The sequence below is a fragment of the Myotis nattereri genome (genome assembly GCF_964212035.1).
Source record: "Myotis nattereri genome assembly, chromosome: 11".
Classification (NCBI taxonomy): domain Eukaryota; kingdom Metazoa; phylum Chordata; class Mammalia; order Chiroptera; family Vespertilionidae; genus Myotis; species Myotis nattereri.
This window is the reverse complement of record NC_138086.1, coordinates 58,655,881-58,671,687: the sequence shown is the minus strand read 5'-3', so window position 1 is coordinate 58,671,687 and position 15,807 is coordinate 58,655,881. Positions and strand designations below refer to the sequence as shown.

The 15,807-nt window shown below is 41.7% G+C and overlaps 1 protein-coding gene across 1 annotated transcript in view; it reads right to left on the bottom strand.

Moving 5' to 3' along the window:
* DNAH11 (dynein axonemal heavy chain 11) overlaps positions 1–15,807 on the bottom strand; it is a 195,230-nt gene that overhangs the window by 129,769 nt on the left and 49,654 nt on the right. Inside the window, exons 27-32 of the mRNA XM_081102597.1 lie at positions 13,732–13,881; positions 10,733–10,966; positions 4,212–4,343; positions 2,427–2,587; positions 1,096–1,252; positions 835–980 (exon numbers count right to left, since the gene is read on the bottom strand). Coding sequence (XP_080958723.1) covers positions 835–980; positions 1,096–1,252; positions 2,427–2,587; positions 4,212–4,343; positions 10,733–10,966; positions 13,732–13,881 — 980 coding nt within the window. The remainder of the gene's footprint in view (positions 1–834; positions 981–1,095; positions 1,253–2,426; positions 2,588–4,211; positions 4,344–10,732; positions 10,967–13,731; positions 13,882–15,807) is intronic.

Below are 15,807 nucleotides of genomic sequence, written 5' to 3'. Positions count from 1 at the left end.
GGGAAGAAGCATATATAAATATATATATAGAGAGAGTGAAGTCTAAGGATTGGGGCCAGTGGCACCCTGAATTAATAGGTCATGAGCCGAAACCGGTTTGGCTCAGTGGATAGAGCGTTGGCCTGTGGACTGAAAGGTCCCAGGTTCGATTCCGGTCAAGGGCATGTACCTGGGTTGCGGGCATATCCCCAGTAGGAGATGTGCAGGAGGCAGCTGATCGATGTTTCTCTCTCATCGATGTTTCTAACTCTCTATCTCTCTCCCTTCCTCTCTGTAAAAAATCAATAAAATATATTTTAAAAAAATAGGTCATGAAATAACAGTATTAAAAAGTAGCTATCAATGATACTTACTCCAAATAAGCATTTATCCAAGTACTTTACATTTAGTCATCACAGTAACCTATCAGGTATAGTACTATACTTTCCCCCATTTTATAGGTGAGAAGTAACAGCCCTGAGGGTGGGAAGACTGGTATCCTGAAACTCATGTGAAGAAAATGTGTCCCCAGAAGGGAGGGACCCAGTAAGATGCTGCCCGGAGGCCAAGTAAGATCAGGATTGAGAACCGATCACCGAATGTAGCATTCCAGAGTGTGTTTATTTTTTTAAGTGATTAAAATAATATACCTTTGCTGTATTCAATGCTTAAAAACAACTAATTAAAATGTGGGAGGGTATTCTAAATAATTTTCAAAAGTAACCAGTCTCTTGTTTTCTCCATTTCACGAGACAGGGAGAGTCAGCACAAACTGTGAAGGTGAAGTTCACTGCATCACTCCATGTTTACTGCATTACTACGTGTGACAACAGAACAAAAGCCCTGTGTCCTCACCTCTTCCTCCTGTTTCTGATGGCATCATGTATCATTTTCACTTGTACGGCCACCACAGACAGAACTTCCACAGAAATCCGGTTGAACTCATCAAAGCAACCCCAAGCTCCTGTCTGCACCAATCCCTTGTAGATATTTCCTATGGACTAAAATGATGGAGCGAGGCATGAAGAATTCAACAGAGGGGGCACTGGAGTTATTGTTTCGAATCATTTCGAAGCAGGAACAATGTTAGAATACATCATCGCATAACTAACTTACTTTGTAGTCCATTTGCTCTGAGCAGTTGAACACATAAACCATCATGCCAAGGGCACGTCCAAGGTCTTTGGTGGTTTCGGTTTTCCCTGTACCCGCGGGGCCAGCGGGAGCCCCACTCATGGTTAGGCGAAGCGACTGAGTTAGAGTAATGTAACACCTTTCAGCAACAGAAAACACATATTACAGTCTAGTAGTAGATTTCTACAAAACAGAGGGCAATCCAATTTGCTCTAAAGTTGAAGAAGTCAACATCTAGAATGGGGTAGTAGCACACAATATTGATATGCCTTTGATTTGTTTGTGGCAATGATACAAGTAAGGATAATATTTCATATTCACTTTCTTTTAGGTTGGTTGTTGAACGATAATAGAGAAAAATGTATTGCTTTATCTGTTTGTCTAATTTCCTAAGAGCTATGTACTTGAATACAAATAACACCTGATTTGTAATGCTACAGACTTTCTGATATTTCTAGGTAAAAATACTATTAATATGGCAGATAACATCTCAAACTATTGTTTATAAAACAATGATGAATTAAACATTGATGAATTAAACATTGATGAATTAAACATTGACATCATTAAACTACTACTTCATGAATACACTGAAATGTGTAAATATATATAAATACATAGTCTGCAAATAATATATACCTACTTCAAAGTATAAAGGAAATATATACAAAGACAAATTATTATATTAAAATGTATTTTAGGAATTCCGTTTAAATATGTTGCTATACACATTTAGATTATAATACTTCTTTCTGCAGGAAAGATTCAGCACTTCTTACACTGAGAAAAATTATGCGAAGGCAGAATTTAATATTTGTAAAAGGAAAACCCCACAAATAGCAAGTGCCTTACATGGGTTTTCAGGAGATTTAGGATTTATTTTTGTCTTAGTACAGACAAAAGATCTAGTGGGAAGACATATACTGGGGGGTCAGAAGACCATGGACTAGTGTCTACATTGCCAATAAGCAGATAATCTTACCTAAGTTTTTTTGACATCAACATGCCTCCCTTTTCTCCTCCATAAAATGAGGTTTGTTGTCGGAAGAAATTAAGAAAGCCAAAGGTAAATGCCTTGAAAGATTCAAAGTACTATGCAAATGGAAACAATTCCTTATGAAAATGTGCTTCTAACTGAAGTCAACCTTCACTATGTTACTTAACTCATTCGCTTACACACTGCCTTCCTATTGTTTCCCAATCTGTTCAATATTTTCTCTCATTCCTTCCTTTTCAATCTCACACATTTTTACCCAGGCTAGGGGACTTTTCAGGCTTGTTTTTTCCCCGCTCCAGCTCAAACGTATTGTTACCTGTCAGTTAGAGGAGTGATCACTAGTCGAGGGCTATTTCCTAAATATTCATAGAAGTACTGGAACTGGGCATCACAGATATGAACAAAACAGTGTTTCCGGGAGTCCTCCCACTGGTGACGAAGTTGAGACAGCCAAGCAAAAGCTTGGGGACTGACAACCTAAAAATATACGCAATCATTCCACGTAAGACACAAATAGCTTTGAGGCATCAAGCTTAGTTTATTAGTCTAATCAACCCTATTGATTCCATTTTATTTCTAAAAACCTCACAAAAGGGAAATCTCTTGCATGCTACTGCAAACTGTAATTGCATGCAGATGGCTGTATACTTAATAAGAAATGTGTGTGTAATTAAAGTTGTCATTTTGAGAAGGCCTTTATTTTAAAACAATATCAATTTTTTCAAGCAATGTTTTTCCCCTTCTCATGAGTCACCCCAGGACATTTGATCACTTTTGTAACTTTATACTAAAATCAGGTGAAAAAATACAGTCTCTACTAAAACGACACAGAATCCATAATTTTTGAAAGTCAGAAGTAAACGATACTTTCAACTGCCCATTCTAAAACCAGCCTGCTTTAATAGAGGATTCCCACTTCATTTTTTATTAAGTCAAATAACAGTATCTTTTTTCATTGCTATTCTTTACTATCTTACTCAATCTATCCATTCTTCTTCCAGTGTGAAAATATAATTCCATTCTCTTTCAAATGTGACCCTAGGATCTTTTTGGAATCACTTTATGTTACCAAAATTGTCTATTAATTTGTCTGATATCTACATAAGTCTCAACATTGTCTACTTATGTGTGTCAGACGATCAGAAATTAGGCAAAGTCTGTATCTCTTTTAATACAAAATAAAGGACATATTTTAAATCATAATTTATCCTTCTGCAAGCAAATCACCACCGATAAAACATAATAAAATATGTAAGAAGGTGCAAGGTTATACTCAGAGTGTAGTTAACAATGGTTCATTATCAAGCTGAGAATACTCGGTAAGTGGTGTTTTGCAAGGATCAGTTTCAGATTAGCAATTAAAGAACATTATTCACTAATGGCCCTGAGCCTGGATCAAGAAGTATTTTCAAGTTTATGGCTCACAGCAAAGAAGCATTTTTTGCACTTTGTGGAGAAAACGAAAATTCACTTGGACTTTAATAACTTGAGAAAGAACTAGAAAAACAACAGAAACCATTTCACTATACATGCATTCAAATTGTGAAAGGAATTGTCTTGAGTCCACCACCACTCCCCCCCAAACCAAAAGGGATTTGGAGGAAGTCGGCGATGGGCATGATATACCCATGCTGTAAAGTAGACAAGCATACCTGACATTTATATTTTGGAAAAGGGGCAAGAAAATTATTTCACATTAAAAAAATGCCAATATATAACAGACACACGGATTTTTTTAAAGGGATAAAAAGGTTATCTACTCTCAAAGGTTTAGAAAATAATTGCTTTAAAGAAAGTCACTTAGCCTTGAAAGGAAAAGACAAGGTGTGACCAACATTTCTTTCTTCAAAAGGAAAACAATCGAAGGCATGCAGAAATGGTTCCAATGACACAAATCGTATTGCTATTGGCTGGGTGAGCCCTTAAGGGGGTCATCACCGGCCAATAGACTGGGGTGTTTGGTGCAGAGAAGCTGGAGACAGAGGTGAACATGGGGACTTCTCAGGCTTCTCCACCCTGGGTTAATCTTTTGGATGATCTGGATCAGAGGCTCCTGACTTGCCAAAACCCTTCAGGGATGAAATCCCTACGAACAACTTGCCTTCTGAGAAACGAGCTTTGCCACCACATCCCTGGCGTGAACGTCTATGGTGCAAATCGTCATGACCTTCTGCCTGTCTCCAGGGAGCAGCTCTCCCAGCAGAAGTGCAATCAGTGCATTCAACTGAGAAATCTGGAAGGGAATTTTTAAAAAGAAGGTAAGGGTTACAAATACAGAACCTAACAGCCCAATAGTCTTCATATTTGTAGAGGCCGTTCATTTATAAAACAATTTCAAGTGTCCTCTCAGCTGGCCTTTAAGCACCCCGGGGGAGGGGTAGGAGATGAAGGGAGGGATGTTATTAAGTTAATTAATTTAAATAATATGAATGTCATTGCCTCCTCTGAGCTGGGACTGTGGACAAAGCGAGAGGCAGAAGGTCTCCTGGCTGCACTGAACGGACTTCACTCCAGGGATGATGTCATGCAGCCCACAACTCCTGGATGGAAATGACTACAAATTCTCAAAGGCCAATTTGAGGTAAAGTTTAAAAAACTATAGGAAGAGGTAAATATCAAGTGTTTTGGTATTTATTTGGGGGATGGTTCTTGGGTAGGAGATAGTGATGATGACTAAGAAAACATTTGAAATGTAGAGCTTAATTCTTCTTATTCGCATCCCTATTCTTGTTTAGGTCCGTCAATTCCTCAGATCAGTATGTTTGACACTGGTCTCTTCACAGAATGGAATGGAATGACATGGAAGAGAAAATGTGGTATTACAGTAGTAAGAATAACATAGTTTTGTGACACTTCACTTTCAGACTTTTGAGTGTATACATACATGCATAAACTTGGTCTGATATGAAATATTTATTATTAATTGTGGTCAGAAAGGTTTGAAAGATACCCTTATAGGTGCTCACTTTGTTAGCAAACTTATTTACCCACAACATTCTTGTCTAACTCAAGGTTTATTAGCAAAAAAAGAGAAAGCGTTTTATTCCTGGGTAGCATATCGTAAAATAATATTGTCTCCTTTCCTCTTCTGCTCTGTAAAGGGCAGTCCATTACAAACTGTTAGCTCCTGAGAGCGTTGGTAGCGGCAAGTATGACCTATCACAGGGGTCATACAAACCCTCATAACCTACTGTCAAAAACACGGTCCCTACGGGCAGCGGTTCTCAACCTGTGGGTCGCGACCCCTTTGGCTGTCAAACGACCCTTTCACAGGGGTCGCCTAAGACCATCCTGCATATCAGATATTTACATTACGATTCATAACAGTAGCAACATTACAGTTATGAAGTAGCAACGAAAATAATTTTATGGTTGGGCCACAACATGAGGAACTGTATTTAAAGGGCCAGAAGGTTGAGAACCACTGCCTATGGGGCTATTATCACATCCCAGAAAATAGCAATCAGCCTGAGACTGCTGTGCAGCTGAACTGGAGAAGACTCTGTCACGCTAGGCAGAATGGAGAGAGCAGGCAGGGAGACCAAAACCACAACACACTCCATTTACATTAAATGAGAAGGTACAATGTGCCTGGCACTGACTGAGCGTATAGCCTATATCATCTCATTTAAATCTTCACAACAATCTACTAGCATCCTAATTCTGCAGGTGAGGAAACCGAGTCACAGACACAGTAACCACACTCCCCGATCAGGGGAGGGGGAACCCAAACCTAGACAGTCTGACTTCAGAGCCTGTGCTCTCACTGGCCCCATCACAGAGATGCCCTCACCAGCACCTTCAAGCTGGGAAACTGGCTGTGCGAGCAGCATTCCAGGGAGACAGGACATCAAACACAACGGGAAGTTGGTTCAAAGGAATAAAAAAATAAGCACTTCAGGTATTCCGAATATGCAACAGCCTATAAGCATTCATCTGCTTTCAGTATCTTACATCTATAAAATGTAGTTGTGCTGTAACAAAAACAAAGGTGGTTATTATTCTATGTTTGCCATGTTCAATGTTCATCATTCCCCTAGGTTTCAGGGGCCATGAAGATAAGGTCTGTCTTGCTCATTGCTTTGTCCCCAGAGCCACCAACGAGCTAGCTGTCAAATAGGAGGTGCTCTATGAGTGTTTCCCGAAAAAGATAAATGAATGCACCAGGCACACGTAAGTTCCTCGAGGAAAGTTACACAGATGTTGGTTAGAAAAGAGGAGTTTGGCTTTGGATATTTTCTCATCTGGGTCCAGATATCCAGTCTTTAAGTCTCAAATCTTAAGCCAGGGCCAGTATTTGGATAAAAAGAGTTGGTTGCAACAACAGTAATACCTTATACCTTGTAAGAACATTTACAAGCTCAAGTGCTTTCACATGGATTGTCTTGTCCAAGCCTCCCTACAACTTGTGATTTCCCCATTATCGATTCACTTTGTTTTTTCCCAAAAGTTCAGTCAAGTGGAAGATGATTAAAAATACAGCTCATCAACATTATCTGCACAGCATCATACGTTGGGGATCTCATGTTGTCTTTCAAGATGACAGCTACTCCAATGATGCTCTTTTGTAAGTAATAAAATTCTGTACCCACAAAAATAAATAATTATAAAATGCCTATATGATTTGGGCTGCAATTACTATATGATCACACTATAACTGCATGCAAGTTTATGATCTGTGACACATAAACAATCCCCTGGCAGCTTTCACTATATATATATATATACGCGCGCACGCACACACACACACACACATACACACACACACTCTATTGTGTAATCAGCCTCTATTCTTGCTCTTAATCAAAGCAGTGCCACGTGTTTTTCTAGTGGATCAAAGATGTTAGCCTTAAGTCAAATACCTAACAAGCTCCCTGAAACCCCTGTGGCTATTTTCCTGGTACACCTTGGCCTTTAGCTTATTCATGAGCACAATGCCTTCCCTGACCTCCCACCACCCTTTGCTTATCTCATACCCACCCAATGGTACTGGCCTTCTCTTTGTTCCTCCATCATGGCTGCCCAAGGCCACAGAAACTGTTTCATTTGCCTGGAGTTCTTTTCACTCTGATCTTTGTAAGGTTGGCTTCCTTCCATCATTCAAGTCATAGCTCAGATTTGCCTCCTTCGATGGGCCTTCCCTGGCCATCCTATTTACATGACTCCCTACCCAATTATTCCACATGTTTCTATTGTGTTTCTTCATGGTACTTATCATTCACTTACTTATTTCTCAGTTTATTGTTTCTCTCCTCCACTTGATGATATGCTCAAAGGAGCCAGGCCCTAAGCTGCCTTATTCGGTACTACATTCCCAGACTTAACACAGTGCCCAGCATAAAGCCTGTGCTCAGTAAACACTCATCATATGGATAAAGGAAGAAATGAATGGATGACAGCAACAGTACAGATCAGGACAACATTTTCTTCTTTTACCCAATCATTCATATAAGACAAATGTGGTTACTGTTTCCAGAGCGTACAGGCCAATGAAGAATGCAGACAAATAATTGCAACTGTTTTGCTGGAGCAAGAACAAAGTGCTATGAGAACACACAGAAACAGGGCCTTGCCTAATCCAGGGCCGGGAAGGACATTTTGGAGGAAAGGGTATGTATTGCTAAGACCTAGAGAATGCGTATAATTTAGTTTAGAGAGAACGTAGGGCTGGCCACCCACAGAAAGCAGCCTGTGGGAAGGTCCAGGATATAGCAGGTGACCTTGCCTGGGAACTGTGAGACATCTGGAATGGTGACAGAGGAAGGGAACAGCGATCAGTACATAAAGTGCTGAGCGAAAAGCCAGGGCCCAAACTTGCAGGGCTCGGCCAGCTTAGAGAAGAGGCTGATGAGATGTTGCTGAAGGGTTTGGGGCAGTGGAGTGATCATTAGATGTGTGTTTTCAAAAGATATCTTTGCCTGTCGCATGAAGAACTGGAGGAAAACAAGACTGGAAAAAGAGACGGGAGAGGAGCATGCTCCAGTTCTCCAGGCGAGAAAAAAGTGGCTGGGCCTGGGATACTAACAAAGCGGTGGGGGAAAGAGTGAGAATAGAGCTATTCAGGGCAAGTGAAGAGAGCTGGTGGCTGACTGGGAATTGGCTGGAAGAAAAACCGAAGGGCATTCTAGTGTGAGAAGCCCGTGAAGAGTGGTGGCATGCTTTTCTGAACGCGGGAACATCGGAGAAGCAGGAAGAACATTTCCCGTGCAGCTGCGGAATCGCTGGAATTTCACCAGCATCGGGCATGGCAGGCTTCCCAGTCTGGGCCACCCAGGCCACTGTGGCATGCAGCTAGAAGGGGCCCCTCTGTACACATATTAAATCTCACTCGGCAAATCAGTGTGACTGCTAAGTGCTGTGGGGGTCAGCTCCCAAAGCCCTCAATCCCTTCCCCACTGGACATAACACAAAAATAATGTTCTTCTTGTTTCAAAACAATAACCTCTAATCCCAATGTTTCAGTGTCAGCAATATCAGGAACAATGGACTTTTGTCTCCACCAGCTAGAACGCAGGAAACGGCGGGAGAGACCAGGCTCCGTACTCGTCCCTCCCACCAGGGCATGTGCCGTGGAATCCCAGTCGGCTACCTTCCTTTCCCCCGGTTATGTCCCACTTCTCCTCTGGTCCTGCTGCTAAAACCCCAGCACAGTGCTGGGCAGCGGACCTCAGAGACTGTGAGCACGGCCACCTCAGCCCTGACACTAACGGAAAGGACTCTAGTGCTTCCCCATGAAGCGTGATTTGCCCTGCAGGTTTCCGAAAGACGTTCTTCAAGTTCGGGAGTTTTTTCAAATGCTCATATTAGGAAAGAAAAATGTGTAAAATCGGTCATCTAAGCTCCCACCTTAAGAAATTTGAAAAAAAAAAAGGAGATTAAACTCTAAGTAATCAAGATAAATCAGCAAAATATAAAACTCACAATGGAAAAAGTCAAAGATTAGTTCTTAGAAAATACAAATAAGATGGATAAACACCTAGAGAGCATAACGAAGAACAAAACAAAACAAGAGGAAACACAACTCAACACCACCAGGAGGGAGAGGAGGACAGTTTGCCAAGGACGATGTCAAGATACCCATGTCGACTCAGCTTGACAACTTAGGTCGGGGGCGGACAAACGTTCTCTGCGAAGAGCCGGACAGTAACTGCTTCCGGCTGGGCAGGCTACACGGGCTCCAGCATGGCTCCGCGTGGCTGGTGTTGTGTGAAGTAGCCTGAAAGCAGCCTGAGACGTGGGCCCTGGCCAGAGTTGGCCAGTGGGCTGTAATTTGCCAGCCCCTGACTTAGATGATATGGATAAATATCTTGAATAATACTGAAACAAAGGGGGAAAAAGAAACAAAAAAAGCTACAAAGCAGCATATATATATATAAAAGAAATCGATTTCTAATCCTAAAATGTTCCTCACAGAAAACTCCAGGCCCAGATGGCAGCACCAGTGATTCTGACCATAAACTCTTCCATAAAGTAGATGAGGATGTAATACTTTCCAATTCCTTTTAAGAGTATAACCCTGACCCCCAAACCCAGTAAACATACTATAAAAAAAATAAAACTGCAGGTAAGTGTCCCTTCTGAACAAAAATGCAGAATTCCTTGACAAAATATTAGCAAAGGGATTCCAGCAAAAAATACATACAAGCGAAGTTTATTTCAGAAGTGCAAAGTTGACTTCGCATTCAAAAACTCACCAAGTTCCAAGTCCTGCTACGCAGAGAAGCAATGGGAAATCTGAAAGCATGCTGAGTTCTGCTGGCCCTGCCATTTTCGCTTACAAATTGTGCAACTTGGCAAAGTCACCTAAGGTCTCTGGATTCAGCCTTTATCCGCGGAAAACAAGAAGAGCAGACAAACTAATATTTCCACCCCTTTCCAAGCCCGATATTCTGTTAATCTATAAACCAAAAGAAAGACCGTATCTCTGACCTGTTCCAGAGCTAAGAGCACGCCTTAAGACAGGGAGCTTAAGGAGAGGTCATGGAGAATGAGATGAATAACATGGAATTCAAAATAGACTATTTTCGGCCTGGCTGGAGTGGCTCAGTTGGCTGAGCATCGTCCTATGCACTGAAAGGTTGCTGGTTCGATTCCCAGTCAGGGCATGTACAGAAGGCAACCGATTGATGTTTCTCTCTCCCCCTGCCTGCTTCCTCTCTCTGAGTGTGCGCTCAGGTGAGGATTAAAAAAATAAAAATAGACTATTTTTCAAAGTTGCTTATCTGTGATTTATAATGAACAGAAAACCAGAATACATGAAAACATCTGTCTTTGTTGAATAGTCACCCACCCTCTTAGTCATGCACATATTCTCTAATAAACACACAGTCAGCGAGATGGACTCTCACAGGGAAGGAAAAAAATAGGCACAGATCCAGGAGTGGGTGAGAGATTAGTCTTGGGGGGATCACGGACATGATGGATATTTTTTTAAACCCATGTAGAAAACCAGAAGAATAACACAAAGGGAGAAAATAAAAAGTTAAACAACTCATTGCTAAAAATCTTCCTAGTACACTGCCATGCGTGGAGAAGACACTCCATGAATGGGGAATGAATGAATGAAGCTTACCGCCCTCTTCAAGTTCCTTTAAATCTCGACATCACTTATCTGTAAAATACCTGTTTTTTGTGGAAATCCTTCAGGGCCGTTTCATAGCCTTCCTCCAGCCTGCTGAAGGCTATTCCCACATCCGTGGTCCACCAGATTTGTGAGCCGGTTAGCGCGACTTGAGCCGGGAAATCAAAAAGCCACAGTTCCCTCGGTTTCTCCTCATAGGCCGCGATGGCCTCTGTGAGAGAATGTCGCACTGTTTCCTGCATGGTCTGTTCAAGCTGCAGAAGCCACGTTTCCACCTTTCGGAGCAAAGTGAAATGTTACAGCACAGGCTTGACTAGGGGAGAGGGGTAACCTATTGGGCTCGAGGGCCATGCAGAGAGTGAGGACTTGGCTGGATTCAGTTTAAACCCTTGGAGAAAACAAGAGCGGTAACTCAAAGGAGAAGACAAACAACGGATTGAAGTGTTTTTCCTACATGAACCGGCTATTCCTGGAGACACTACTCGTTTTATTTCACCGACCAGCTGGCTAATAACCTTCCAAACCCTACAGGGGTGTTTGTGATTATTCATTTTTTTCAGATTCAAAGGCAAGGAGACTAAGGTCCCTCTGGTGACACACAGTGTTTTGGGAAACCAAACATCACAGCCCTCTATAGGGTAATGTGCTAGAATAATAATCTAGAGCTTTGGGGATATGGGAAATGGATTTTTTAAAACATATCTTTGGATAATTTTTAAAAGCACTGAAAATTCTTCTCTAAGATCATCATAGTTCTTCGTATGGAGACAAGGTGTTTTCAGCAAGTATCTTAATTATATTCCCTACTGGTTCTCTTCACACTTGTCAAAAATTAGACAGCAGGAGAGTATGAGAGATAGGACAACTGCTGACTTGTGAAAATTAATCTTTCTTTTTAAAATTCATGTTTATTTTGCTCCCACAAATATATTTCAGCCAGTTTCCATCCTATTCAAATATGCTGTTATAGTTCTCCATATATGCTTCCATGGGATGATATTACATAATAAGAAGGATACACAGACTACTTGCAAGTGACTGACCACACCAGTAAAAAAGGACTATAAACCCAAGAGCCACATGGGATGCCGAAGATGCTGGAACTGACTTTCCCCTGCCTCTGTGAAGATGGCAGCAGCATTCATTCCCGAACCTCTTTCTCCGGAGAACTGGGAAGGAGTGGCGTGTGGTTTATGTGCTGACAGCCTTCCCTACTGAAAGAGAAAGGAAGTCCGCCCTGGAAATGGCCCCAACATCCCAAGAGCCTTCTCCTCTGACTTCAGGGCTGGGCTTTGTTCATGTGCCTGAGCCCAGGGTATCTGATCTAATTGCTGCTTTAGTCCCTAAGCTCAACTCTTCGGGTCACCAAGCAACCAGTTCCTTCAGTGAATCAGTCACCATCTGAGCATCTCCCAGATACTCAGGCATCCATGTCCTCAATATGGCCACCTGCTCTCAAGCACCTTCTAGTCCATTTGGGAAGACCAAACGCACATATAAGTTGATCTATCAGCTCATGTTCAGATGATTACACCAACAGTGGCAACGTAGTCTGATTGGAGACGTGAGCTCTGATGAGGTCCTTGCTTGACCCCTCCCCTTTTCGGTATTTCATCAGTTTCTGTCCAACCCTCTCTAACAACAATCACCACTTCCCACTGTTCCACTGATGATGTGTATATTCATTTCTTCCATGAGACTAACAGCTCCTCAAGAAGCAGGAGGCTTGTCTGATTCATTTCTGGATCTCCAAAAGGCTAACCCAGCTTCTGCCACATAGCAGGCATTCAATCAACACTAGCCAAATAAATTATAAATAGTATAAATTAGGAAGAACCAATCATAAAAGTGCAGTGGGGAAAAAAAGACCTAAAGTAACAGCATCTCTTTATAAAATAAAGGCAGTTAGAGGGTGAATGTGGTGTGTGTTGGAAAGTATCTAGCTCATGTTGCTTATACAGAATAAATTGGAACACTGTGAAAACTCCCAACATCAAGGGTTCCCGCTCGTGACAGCCTCATCTGTCAAAGGACTGTCCTCCTTCTGGGCCCGATGCCAGTTGGCTAGCAGTCTGCTGTGGATGGAGCAGACAGCAACACACTTTTGTCAAGATAGTTTATGGTGACTTTTTCTAATCATTGTAATAATATCCTAAAGAGCCCAAGAGATCAAAAAATATATTTAATCAAAGTATTCCACCATCTGCTTCCTCTTCATTTGGCAGGATTTTTCTGGTACAATATTAAAAAGCAACAGAGAGAAATAAAGAAAACCTGTTTAAAAAAAAAATGGCCATCACATTTCTGCAAGGGACACTTGAAGGAACCCCGACTCAACCCAAATGGTTCTGTAATAGAGGCTACTGCTCAGCTACTCCGTGGATTAACCCAAGCTATTCAAGCATCACCATAAAAATGCAATTCCTCTAAATCATCTAAAAACACCATGAGCTCTCCCATTACTCATAATGAGCCTTGCAGATCATCATTGAGAATATCTTTGAGGTATGTAGCTGTGACAGAAGAGAATATGCCACCTTAAATTGTCTGTGCACGTGGTCATCAGCTTGGTAGACTCAATCCACTTAATTTATGAGCAGCCACTGACAATATTCACATCAGAATCCTGAACCACAAGCCTCTTTAAAACATGCTTTACTGCAAGGCACTGCTCCACCCTCACCCCTATACTCTCTGAGCCGTGGTGACAACCATACGTTGTGTGGGAGGCACTGTCACTGGGCGGCATTGCTTCCAATTCGGGGGTCCACACATTCGACCTGTGACAGTCCCTCCTGTCTAGTTCAATGGCTAGCATCTCTGAGACCCTGGGGGTGCTGCAGCTGAATGAGCAGAACCTGGGGAGCATGGCAGAGGAGCCCTCTGCCACTCTGGACACAGGTGAACAGGAAGCTCTGAGCACAAAACCAACTGGGCCCTGATCTGACATGGGCTCATTTTTTTTCTTGTTCAACTCAACCCTTAAAAATTACCCCAGAAACCCTCCTCCAGCACAGAAAAGGTCATAAGCAAATCTTACGTGGCCTCTGCATTCACACAAGGCTTGGAATGGGACATATTCCTTTTCTTTGCTGAACATGCCAATGGCTCTGTGGGCACAAACATCCTGGTCGTCGGCAAACTGCAGGTCTGCGATGCTGTCGAAGAGTTTGGCCAGGTGACGTGTCACCTAAGACAGGGTGATTAGGAAAGATAAGAGCTCTTCTTACTGAAGATATGTTCTGGCCATCTAGTGATGGTGCCATAGGGATTCACAAAACTATAGAGTTGCAGTGTTGTCTCCAAATGGTTTTCTTCAAAATAAGAATCCCTTTTAAACTCCAGAGTTTGAAGTGACCTGGGTAGAGAAGTGGCCAGGCTCTCTGGTCACATCGGCAGGGTCGGGAGGTGAGTGCTTACCACACAGTTTCCTATTTTCTAGATTGGAGACTGGCCAACTTCTCCATCTTGGTCATATTCCTATAGCTATCATCCTGCTAAGAATGTGTGGTCAAGCTTTTAAAATTCAGACATATTATTACACTGATATTATAAAAAAGCATATACTATAAAATGCTGTGCTAAAATGTCTGAAACAAAAATGTAAGTCAGATACATCTTCCTCTTGAGTTGGGCCCCTCGTTGGGTACATCCTTCGATACTAAGGGGAGCCCCACAGCACACTTGTTATATAAGAAAGGTGAATAGGAGTTCCCCATTTTTACCGATATTGATATTGGAGCTAAAATAGTACGTGACTTTGCCAAATTGACATTGCTAAAAGTAAATGGAAGTTAGATTTTTAAACCTCCAAGTCCAGGTGACATCTACAAGTTCAAACTCTTCTGTCACCACAACCTTTCACATCCTAAGTTGTGGGATCCTCAAAGGAACCCCCAATAAATAGCTTATTGAACCCTACTCAGGTTCCAGACTATTGGAGAAAGGCAGAGAGTGGACCAGAGGAAGTATCAGGAATGGGAAGAAGTGACCCTCTCTATACATGGTAGCAATAAAAGATGCTGAGTAGAAAACAGTTGCTGGTTCCTTGAAAACGTATACACAGAATTACCATGTGACCCAGCAATTCCACTCCTAGGTAGCTACCCAAAATAACTGAAAATAGGCCCTCAAATACTTGAACACAGTGCAGTATTACAAAAGCCAAAAGGTGGAACCCAAATGTCTACTTACGGGTAGATGGCCAAATAAACTGCCATATCCATACAATGGAATAATTTTCGGCCATAAAAAAGGAATGAAGTGCTGATACAACATGGCCCATGACCTTGACAACATCATACCAAATGAAAGAAGCCAGTCATAAAAGACCAAATACTGTATGATTCCGTTTATATGGAATGTCTAGAGCAGGTAAATCCATAGGAACAAAGGAGATGGATGGTTGTTAGGGGCTGGAAGGGGGAAGGAATCCAGTGACTGCTTAATGGGTATGGGGTTTTATGATGATGAAAACAGTTTAAAACTAGGTAGAGGTGATGGTTGTACAATATTGTGAATGTACAAAATGCCACTGAGTCACACACTTCAAAATGGTTAATTTTATATTATGTGCATTTTATCTCAATAGAAAAAATTTAAATAAAAGGTACTGATAACTGGAAGATGGTTACCAGCATTTATCAGCATATGGGGGCCATCTCTGTAATGAGTTTTTCTTAAAATACAGTGGAACTACACTTGATAACTATCCCAATAGCAGCATCTAGGGACAAGAGCAACTTGCCTAAAGTCCCTGCATGACAAGACCAATGACAAGACCAATACCAATAATACTATAAGGAACTTCTTAAGGGTGATTTAATCATTGCAGCCCTTCACCTTAACATCTTTGCTGTAGTTGCAGTTTCAGTAGTAAAGAAAATCAGAGCAAGAAATCTTCTGAGTGTAAAACAGATGAGTTTTTAAGACTCTCGCTAACTTCAAACCTAGACAGAGCGGTCACCGATGATCACTGCTCAGGTGATCATATTCTCCTCCATCCCTGTACGTTACCCCAAGGACATGTATACACAGAAGTATCTCCCATAACCTGACAATTCCCTGTCACAGCTGAAGTGGTCAGGAAGAGCACAGATGCTTAATGGCTTCTACT